An 11,124-nucleotide genomic window follows, 5' to 3' on the forward strand; every position below is an offset into this window, starting at 1 on the left:
TTTTTTTTTTGCTAAAAATTACTTGTAAAATCTCACATCAATACTTTTTTTGTTAAGATTTTTTTGTTTGATAATATTACTTAATAATAACTTTAGTTTATCTGCGATGAATTCAAAATCAAATAAAATATTTTTTTATGGTATCAAAATTACTCAGCAACACCTAAAAATGTATTCGATCACTTCAAGCTGGACTTGTAGTAAATGCCACGTATGCGGACGACCGGATCGGCTTTTGCAATTGGGTTACTACTGAGCCATCAACCACGATACTAAGACTAACACATTTGAAATCATGACATTATATTTTATGTTTGCAAAACTAATCCTAAAAATCTACAAAAAGTTAATTGCTGTTTGTGTTCGTTTTCTCTGATCTTTTTCCTGACTTTAATGCACTCCCAGGTGACATTTTGCCGGGGATTTCGGTACAAGTTCAGAAAGTTATTCAAGGTTTAGAGGAAACTGAAGATTCACAAGGGGATGCACCCAACTTAAAGTTGGAGCCTGGTACATTGGAGCTATCTCCTAAAACTGAGTTGCAAGATAATATGAACTATAATGAGGTAAGCAAGCGATCTTGACTTTTTATCGGCACATTGAATTTGGTCTTTTTTGCTTTACTCACTATTTAGAACGATGCTACCGTTAAGAAAGAGCGTCCATATAGTTGCGATGAATGCGGCAAGTCGTTTCTCCTGAAACATCATTTAACAACACATGCGCGGGTACATACAGGTAAGGCACTTTTCAAATTATTTATTTTAATATCAAATAATATCTATTGAGTATTTTTTTATCGTGGCTGTGGGAAATTTTTATATTGCAGGCGAGCGGCCGCATGTGTGTGTGCATTGCAGCAAGAGCTTTGCTCATAAGCATTGCCTTAACACGCATCTTCTTTTGCATTCAACTGATCGACCCTTTCAGTGCACCGAATGCAAGAAAAGTTTTACTTTGAAACACCACCTGTTGACACACTCACGTGTTCATAGTCGTGATCGGCCATTTATTTGCCCCGAATGTGGGCGCACGTTCCCCTTGAAGCGGCATTTAGTAACACATAGCAAATTTCACGCTGGTGAACGACCATACGTGTGTGAAGAATGTGGAGAAAGTTTTGCTCAGGAGAATCACTTAATAATGCATTCACGGTTAGTGGAGAAAGGATTAAAAATATTATGTTGCTGTGAATTTTCTGTTACATTGTCTAAATTATTATTTTTTCAGTTTTCATGGATCTTTGAATCCATTCGTATGTCCAGATTGCGGCGCTACTTTTCCACGCAAATTCCAGTTGGTGAACCATGGTCGTATACACGGAAAAGTGCCACACTCCTGCACCTTGTGTGGCAAAGAGTTTTTACAAAAGCGTACGTTGGTATCTCACATGAGGTAATATTCAAATTGTCAAAATCTACGAAAATAATCTTAAGTTTGGGACTTAACAGGGTTCACACTGGCGACCAGCCATATCCATGCATTAGTTGCGGGGAAGGATTTATGTCGAAAGCCGAGCTAAATCAGCACGTACGAAACACACACGGAGGCGTAAATCCAAACTCTTCGAACACTGCGGTAAGGTCACAAACAATTTGCTAGAACTACATGGGTGCCGTGAAAAGGCGATTTGTATATATCTCTGAAATGAAGAGTGAAAATCGTTTCGACGTTCATTGCATTTCATTTATATGTATGTAGGATGCCGAGTATTTTATTTTCATTTACTTTATATTTTATTGAATTCTTTAAATGTAATACATACAGTACAATTTTGGTTTGGCAAACTTATGTTAATCGCGGTGGCAGGCAAACAATCGCGGCGACGGTCGACAATGAATTCAATTTTATGTTCTTTGCCTACAGTTAGGTCATCCATCATTGGCGTGCGTTCGTTAAGTTCGGTCAGTAGGGTTGTCTATATTTAAGGACTAACGTCAGTGTTACCGTCTACTCGGACCCAATCCCACATTCGGACCTCCTGACCGATCATTCGGCTCGAATGATGACACGCTTGGTGGCTCGACTGCCGGCTCCCATTTTTTCATATATTCGGCGACTGTTGTAGTATTTCCGGGACCTTCATGGTCACCCACCTTCCGCACCTCGTATCTGTCGTGGCCCAAGACCTTCGTAATTTTGTAGGGGCCCAAAAACTTCGGCTTCAGCTTAAGACCAACACCTTATTGTGTCCGCTTAATGGCTACTAGCTCGTTGATCTGGTACTTCACCGCTTTCTTGTTAAAAGATCGACGATTCTCCTGCTGGATCTTGTTGATGCTTTCCTGTGCTTCCTTTCGCAACTCTTCCCGCTCAGTGTCCAACTCCTCGATGGCGGCGTCCTCTATGAGCTGTCGCAATTCAGGGATGACGTTAACTCGCATTTCGAATCCCGTTAACAGCCTGAAGGGTGAGATCTTCGTACTTCGCGGCGGCGTGTTATTGATGTGTTGGCTCGCTCAAGGTGTTTGTACCACTGACTGGGAACGTCGACGCACATTTTCGCAAGCATCGGGATGATTATCTTGTGTATGCGTTCCACCTGCCCATTTCCTCTGGGGACACCCGTGGTTACCAGGAGATGCTGTATTCCTTCGTGCTCGCAGTATTCTCTGAAGGAAGTAAAAGACGCGCCGCGATCCGATTTGATGCGTTTCGGATTCCCAAACGTCGCCGCCTGCCACTTCAACTGGTTTATGACGACATCTGCTGCCGTGGTTTTCGATGCGTAGAGCCACACAAACTTTGAGAAGGCGTCCACTACAACGAAGATGTAACTATATCGCTTCGACGTCGTTTCCACTGGTCCCAGATGGTCGATGTGGTAGGTCCCTAGTGGCCTATCTTCCTTACTTATTGGCGTCAGATAACCCTCCATCTTCCCTGACTTACTCTCCGCAACGATGCACTCGACGCAACTCTTCACTATTTTCACCGCTTTTGTAGACAACTGTGGGATGTAGAAAGTCTTCTCGACTGCTTCTTGCGTTCGGTGAGAAATGACCCTGGTTATGAGCGACTTTGATAATTTCTTCCTCCATAGACTCGGGCACGACAATCAGTTCCTTAATGGGGTCTTTATGCAATACCTGATGCTTTATAAAAAAGTCCTCATATTCATCCTTCTCAAGTACCTTCATAACCGCCTTGATCCAGGGGTCCATCATCTGCGCTTGTTGCAGTCGGTGCTGCAATGAATCTTCCAACAGCAAGCAAGAAACTCGGCTTAAGGCGTCGACGTGTGTCATCTTGCTCCCGCTTCGGCGTTCGATTTCGTAGTTGAAATCTTGAAAGAATAACGCCCAACGGGTGACTCTTAATGGAGTGTCCCTTTTCCGCATCCTCATCTCGAACGCGTTACAATCCGTAACGATTTTAAATTTCAGCCCCAGCAGATAGACACGCCACTTCTTGAGTGCCCCGACAATGGCCAGCACTTCCAGCTCGTAGGAATGACATTTTTCTTCAGTTTCTGTTGTTTTCCGGCTCATGTATTGTATGGTGTGGAACAGCTGATCGTCAGCATCCTTTTGGAGAAGGACTGCCCCATAACCATACATCGACGCATCCGTGTGCACCTCCGTCATCGCCTTGGGATTGTATAACCGCAACACTGGAGCCTTCAATTGTTTGAATGCCAGTAGCTGCTCTTCTTTTATCGTAAACTTCGCATCGCGTCGCAGAAGGTCCGAAAGTGGTTTAGCGACCACTGCATACCCCTCTATGAATCGCCTGAAATAGGATGTCAGGCCCAAAAACCGTTGCACAGCCTTACGATCCTGTGGTATTGGAAAGTTTTCGACCGCCCTCGTCTTAGCCTCAGATGGCCTGATAGTACCCTCTTGTATAACGTAGCCCAAAAACGGCTCCCACCTTTTGGACTTCCTCGTTGATCTCCTTGGCGGGAATGATGAGGTCGTCCATGTAAGCGTCGACGGTACCGTTTTGTATCATGTCACGGAAAACTGCAAAAATGAACCTGGAGAACACGGCCGGCGAGTTCGAAATTCCAAACGGGACGTAAAGGAATTCGTATTGTTCATTGTGAGTCACGAATGAAGTGTACTTTCTCGAACTAGCCTCAACCGGTACATGGAAGAATCCATTGGTGAGATTGAGTGTAGCAAAAACGTTTGCCGCGTGCAACCTTTCAACCACATCGTCGATTAGTGGCATCGTAAAATTGTCCCTTACTATCTTCTCGTTGAGCCGTCTGTAATCGCAGCAAAGGCGCTTGCTGCCATCTTTCTTAGCGACCAATAGGACAGGCGATGCGTACTCCGACGTGCTGCGTTAAATCCATGTTGCTCTCTCATCCATGTTGCTACCTGCTCCTCCACGCTGCACTTGTCTGCGTGTGACATACGTCGTGGCCCCGCGTATACTGGTGTTTCGTCGGCCAACAAAATTTTCATCTCCACTGGCGTTTCGCGTTTCTTCCTCGGCGCATAGCTGCTGACCCACTCCCTTACAAGATTTGCCTTCTCCTTGCTGAGATGTGACAAGTCGAGCTCGGGCTCGCTCCTCCATCATTGTTACATATAGGCCATCAAACTCGCTCCATAGATCAGGTTCTGTTTCGATAATTGCTACCGCGGTGTTGCTGATTTCTTCTGATGTCTTAATTTTCGGCTTAAATTCCACTAGAACCCCGTGAACGACTAAGGTTACCTGTTTCAGGATGTCGTTACCGATTACTGCTGCATACTTCATATCGCGTTTCCTGGTCACATGAAACGTGATTTCCAGCTCCATCTCGTCGATGCTAAACGCTCTAGTGAAACTACCTAATGTAGTTAGCCCGCCTTTCCCTACTCCTACCAGACGACGTCGATCGCCGACCAATTCAATATCACTATCCAGCATAAGCAAAGTGTCATACCGCAGTAAGCACAGGTCACACCCTGTATCGACTAGAGCGGAGAATGTTATATGGTTCCGCTTAACGTCTACGAAGATGCATCTGCCCGCTGTTCCTATCCTGCCGCGTATATCGTCTCCTAGAGTGTTGTCGTTATGGCTCTCCATTTTGATAGCAGCTGGAGCGCTCCTACAGTCAGCAGCTCGGTGTCCTGGTTGGCCGCACCTGAAACATTTAAACGATCTGCGACAGTCCTTGGCCCGATGAGAAGTGCTCCCACACTTAAAGCACCTTCTTGCCTCCTTTACGCGTGCATTCGGGTTAACAGGAATTCTGCTTCTGGCGGTCAGCTATTTGGATTCGGGGTAGTCGCTTGCTGGCGGCTACACCGCACCTTTTCATATGTGCTTATTTGCTCCTTGAGTTCCGCTACGGTTTTGGCTTGATACAAGTTAATCTTATTTTGTTTCGAGTCGGGGATGCCATCGATAAAGTACTCAATGAGACTCATGTCGTCCAGCTTTACTGGCTTCCCGATCTCCATCAAGGAGTAGAGGTATTCTTTAAGGTCCTCGTTGTCGTGCTTACAGCGGTTCCGTAACCTGCGATGCACCTCTAACGACGATACCTTGACTCCAAATTCCGATATCAGTGCTTGCCTCAGCGAGTCCCAGTCAGGGACATGGCGCTGACTGCGTATACAAATTTTGGCAGCCCTTTTAGCAGCTGTTTAGAATATATGAATTTTTGGGGCCCGTTCCAATTAACTGCGATACCGTTTTGCTGGAAATCTTCCAGCCATTCCTCCACCTGCGGCTGACCCGACCCACTAAAGGACGTCAACTAGTCTTCTATATCGCGCAATGTGAAGCAGGTACGCTCATGAAAGCTATTTGGCATTTCCCTTGATGGGGACGAACCAGCGTTATCCTAAACGGAAGCTGCATCGACATCACCACTAGTGTCATCATCTTCGCTATCGGCATTATGTCCGAAGTGCTCAAGTAGTCGGTCCTGTAGCGTGACTTTCCGTCCTGAAGTGGCCAGTCCTAACTCTAACAATTTCCGTTTCCACTTACAAAATGCGTAAAATATCAAATCCTTAACCTGAACAGCATCGTAACAAACTTAATTACGACAATAGTTTATCGATTTTTCGTTAATCAATCTTCTTAACCTGAGCCACCGTACATACGAGTACTAATTAGTAAGATTAATCTTTCGTTATGTAGTTACAAAACTTTCTTTTTGATACTTTTCTTTCTTTTTTTTCACAAATGCATGGACAAATATTTATTTGCAACGGATTTTAAATCAACAAAGTAAAACATGTACAGTTTAAAATGCTTAAAACATTCTGCCCACCATCGAAACCTAACTTTTAAACATATATCGTTCAGATTATTTCTGCTCTAACTCCTACATGTGATGGCCAAGAGGAAACATACGTACATATATCGTTAGCAATAAATGGCAATGATAATTAATTCGATAAGCAAAAGGTTAATTTACATATACAAAACATTAGTAGTCAAATTATATTTTCACTTAGCTGCGCTCTGCTTTTGCCCTACTGTCGGCTTGTATGACTTGACAACTGCTACAACTCCTCTGCTCGTTCGGCTACAACATGACGACAACGACGTCGACCACAACACCCAATAGGCTCCACGCAACAACTCCGCAACAACTCCGATTGCACACCAGCAAGTTGGGATACAACAACGACTTTGCGCTCTACTGTCACGCACAAGTCCACTGCAACCTTGTAGGATTCACAGCTTCGCAACGCACTTCTACTACGCGTTGTCTCGTTTCCGTCGAACTCCTCTGCCTAGTCACACAGCTACCGCCACACTTCTGCTACTGCTCTCGCTGCTTTGTTTGCGCAGCTCTCTCAACGTACTTTTCAGCTTTGCGTTACTGCGCCAGCGCTGAATTTAGTTATTTTATCGTTTATTTAACCGTTACCGCTGCCTTGCCTTTGCCACGAAACCCGTTGCTTAAGTACAGACTTGGCAAAATTTAGTTATTTATGCAAAATCTCACTAATTCGCCAAATCGACTGTTTTGTGGAATTTAGTTATTTGGCTTCAAATGCACAACGCTTTGTGTGTATGACCAATGCTTCTACTGTGTAGCGTTTTTGTGAACGCCGCAAAAAATAAGCGACAACTGTTCTTGCGTAGCGGATGATTGTAACGGTTAAGTCCCGTTATTTGAAAAGGACTTTTCTTTCCAAGTTTTTTCTTCCAAATTTTCCACAGAAGCTACGCACTACGCACAATCTGTATACGCTTCTTTGCACCGTCAAAAGTTTATCTTACTTCGCACGTTTTATTTTTTGCGCACGCACTTGTTCACTACACTGTATTGTTTTTCTACCGGCCCTTGGTGGATAATATCCACTTCTGTCACCACTTCTTTAGGATGCCGAGTGTTTTATTTTCATTTACTTTATATTTTATTGAATTCTTTAAATGTAATACACACAGTACAATTTTGGTTTGGCAAACTTATGTTAATTGCGGTGGCAGGCAAACAATCGCGGCGACGGTCGACAATGAATTCAATTTTATGTTCTTTGGCTACAGTTAGGTCAGCCATCATTGGCGTGCGTTCGTTAAGTTTGGTCGGTAGGGTTGCCTTTATTTAAGGACTAACGTCAGTGTTACCGTCTCAACCCAACCGACCCAATCCCACATGTATACAGTTAACGGGGGTTCAGTGAAGTACGCGGATACGAAAATTTTTATCTACTGTGGTTTAGAAAACCGACTTGCATTTGTTAAGGGTTATTCATTTTGCGTTTTCGAAAATCTAAGTAAATTGATTTGACATAGCCACGATGAGAAATTAGGCATCTGGCAACAAAGCACCCGAGATTGATATACATATCTGCAACCCCGTAAATGGTCATCTCGTCTTAGTTGCTGTGTGAACTGCACTTTATACGGATGCGGAGGTGTAAGTCCGAATGCTAATATGTAGTAAAAGTCCTAATTCCTGCAAAGAAGTTCCCAGTTGCTGAAATTAGAGTCTTTGGCAGGATATACAAAACGGGAAAATTTTGCATTTCGACTTAACTGAAAAAATATATGTTTTTGTTATTTTATGGCCTTATAACAATTATTTATTTATTTATATTTTTATTTATTCTATATTTTATAAATAAATTTATAAAATATATTTTTGGGGCTGGGCTACTAGGTCATATTGTCTTTATAACAATTATATTCAACAATTTTTATTGAGGCCGTTTTTAATGAAAAACTATTGTGGAAAAGCAACAACAATTTGAAAAAATTGTAGAAATAGCTATCACTTCTACCATTTTTTCAAACTGTTGTTGCTTTTCCACAATAGTTTTTCTTTAAAAACGGCAAACTCAATGAAAATTGTTGAATATAAAAAAAAATATATAATATTCGGCGCTTACACATTTGCTAGTCTCCTCCCATTTTGTCACACAAGGGACCTATGCAGCAAACGGCAAATGGTTTTATTGAGAGGCTTTTGTCATTGCAGAAATAAATTCATAGGCCAGCCGAGGGGGGCCGCTATTAGGAAAAAACATTTTTGGTTTTTTGGATTTTGCTCGGATCAGGGATAGAAACCCTGGACCACTCAATCACAGAAAAAACGTCCGAGTAAAAACTAACTGTATCGTTAAAGTATTGCACCATGTTTTCGTTGTAAGAGTATACAAAATTTTCTAAAGAGTTTTTGTGGAAAATCATGGGATTACGTAGACCCGACCTTCGTTGGGAAAAGAAGTTATGCATTCTCTTAGTAAGTACTGATTTTTAAATCAAGGAAGAGTTTTAGTTGTTAACCTGAATGTTTTTTTTTCGTGATGCGAAGGAATTCTTGCTATGATCGCTTTAAGGGCAGATACTAAGCGAAAGGTCGAAACTTTATGTCAGAGAAGGCATGTTTTTACAAAAGGGTTTAGATTAGCCAAACGTCAGTTCTGAGGTTAGGCAAACTAGAAAAGTTTGAGAAGTTTGCAATGAAAGGCTCGTGAATTGTCGGCGGGAAAGAAAAACTTAATGCTTTCGAAAAAAAACACTCATTGGAAAGCAATAAGAGAAGGAAGCCAGATCTACATGTGGCCTAGCACTGTCACCCCAGCAGGTTCTCCGTAACAACAATGGACGAATCCTGGTTTGAAATTTTAGACAGAAACGCATTCTTACGACGATGAAATGATTGGAAAGTTAGCCACTGGAAGGGGGGGGATTTCCAAATGATAAATTTAATTATTCGCACATAATTAAGTCCCAAAAGAGTTCAATTCAACTTTTTCAATCGTATGAGTGGTAAATCTGGGTCGTTACCGTTGCGTAGACTCGACTGTCGCGATATTCACCAATTCGAATTTTCCGCCAGATTTGCATTTACAGAAACAAATTGTTTTGAGAGGTCTCTTACATTTTGATTTTGGTTTTCAGGTAAATTCTACGCAGCCTCAACATCATACACAACAACAACAACAGCAGCAGTCGCAACAGCAGACGCAAGCGTCACATCCACAAACTATTACTGTTGTCAGTAATTCAGCGAATCCAGCATTATTAACCGTGGCCGGCAATGATAATAATCTCGCTCGTCCCCAATATGGGTGTCGGTACGTATTTTTTCTTATCGTTGTTATTTAAACTTAATTTGAATTATGCAACTTATTTATATTTTCTGTTCTTCACAGTGAATGTGGAAGTGCCTTTAATAGTAGAGAAGCTTTAGCGCTTCACTTGCGATTGCACACCGGTGATAAGAGCCTTATGACTGATTTGTGCGCATTAACTGCGGCCTTGCCTGGTCACTTCCTCAACACAGGCCTTAACCCAGGTACTGCCGGAGTTGTGGCCACCAACCCCAACATTGTGGCACAAAATGCTGTGCCTGTGCAGATTATTTCATCAACAGGTCAAGTCATGACCCAAACTACACTCGTGCAGGCAGCCGCAGCAACACATCCACAGGGAGTTGTTACCAGTGTACCTGGAGTGATGCACCACCAACAGCCACAACAGCAGCTGACAAACACAGCGCCACAACAGCATCATCCACAACAGCAGCAGGTAACGCCGCCAAAGCCAAAGTCGCACTTTTGCGCTAGTTGCGGTAAAGGCTTTGCAGCCAAGCATGGCCTTATGCAACACAATCGGCGACATCCCAATGGTGGTTGTACTGTTCGCACACATGTATGTGAATGTGGCAAAGCATTCTTCCAGAAGAATCATCTGATGCTACATCAGCGACAGCATTTGGAGACGAAACCGCCATCTGCTGCCACGCAACAACAGCAGCAGCAACAACAACAACAACAGCAGCAGCAGCAACAACAACAACAACAACAACAACAACAACAGGTGCGTTGATTGCATTGCTAAAAATAAACAAAAATGCTACGCAGCGCTGCGTATCATGCAAAAATCCGCAAAACAGCAAAATAGCAAAGCAGCAAAATACGCAAGCCGGCTTTGCAACGCTTCCATTATAGTTTTTTACACGAGTTCGGTAACGTTACGCTGAGATACATAACCAACGCATAACAACAAGCCAGAATCCTCTTATCAAACAACCATGAAATAAAACAGCAAATGCAAATTACTAACATAATGGTAAGAATATTAAATATAAATATTTACGTAGATATACAAGAAATGTGCATATTATATACATACATACATACATATCGTCGTTTAAAGTACAAAAGCGCGTAACTGACATTTGCTGCCAACAATTGGATTTGCTCGCACAAGCTCTTGGCTCAATCCTTATCCATTCGTCATGAAATATTTTATTTTATTTAATTAGCATATTTCGCAAAATATAATGTCAGCACCGGACGTCTAGGTCATTGAGTGCCATTGTTGATGTCGCTTTTAGTTAGGTTTGATTATTGAGGTGATGCATTTCTAATGCTTTTTCTATTTCTTCAATGTTGCTATTGTTACAATCCAGGATGTCTTTCATGCTTTTCTTAATGTTATTGTTGTTGTTGTTGTAGCGGCTACAACAACCCCGCCCAGATCGGTTAATATCTCAGTCGTTGTCGTCAAGTTCCACTAACGGCAGCCCTAAGAAGCATACAGCCTCTGTGGGGTCCGTCCACAGGAACAAAGGCGTTAGGGTTGTTGGGTTTTCCGGGCATACGAAGAGATGCTCTCCGCATGCCGGCCACTCATTCGGCACATCCGCGTTTAGTCTGCTCAGGTATGAGTTTAACCTGCTGCAGTAGCCAGAGCGTAGTTGGG

At 42.7% G+C, this 11,124-nt stretch overlaps 1 protein-coding gene across 4 annotated transcripts in view; it reads left to right on the top strand.

Moving 5' to 3' along the window:
- Positions 1–11,124, top strand: part of LOC118742292 (gastrula zinc finger protein XlCGF57.1) — an 88,734-nt gene that overhangs the window by 30,647 nt on the left and 46,963 nt on the right. For all 4 annotated transcript variants that reach the window (XM_036474259.1, XM_036474258.1, XM_036474256.1 and 1 more), the window contains 7 exons: positions 406–566; positions 636–738; positions 830–1,154; positions 1,231–1,395; positions 1,452–1,578; positions 9,316–9,491; positions 9,570–10,488. In XM_036474259.1, coding sequence (XP_036330152.1) covers positions 406–566; positions 636–738; positions 830–1,154; positions 1,231–1,395; positions 1,452–1,578; positions 9,316–9,491; positions 9,570–10,245 — 1,733 coding nt within the window. In that variant the 3' untranslated portion in view covers positions 10,246–10,488. The remainder of the gene's footprint in view (positions 1–405; positions 567–635; positions 739–829; positions 1,155–1,230; positions 1,396–1,451; positions 1,579–9,315; positions 9,492–9,569; positions 10,489–11,124) is intronic.

Source organism: Rhagoletis pomonella, unplaced genomic scaffold (genome assembly GCF_013731165.1).
Source record: "Rhagoletis pomonella isolate Grant_MI unplaced genomic scaffold, Rhpom_1.0 Rhpom_scaffold_00007, whole genome shotgun sequence".
Lineage (NCBI taxonomy): Eukaryota > Metazoa > Arthropoda > Insecta > Diptera > Tephritidae > Rhagoletis > Rhagoletis pomonella.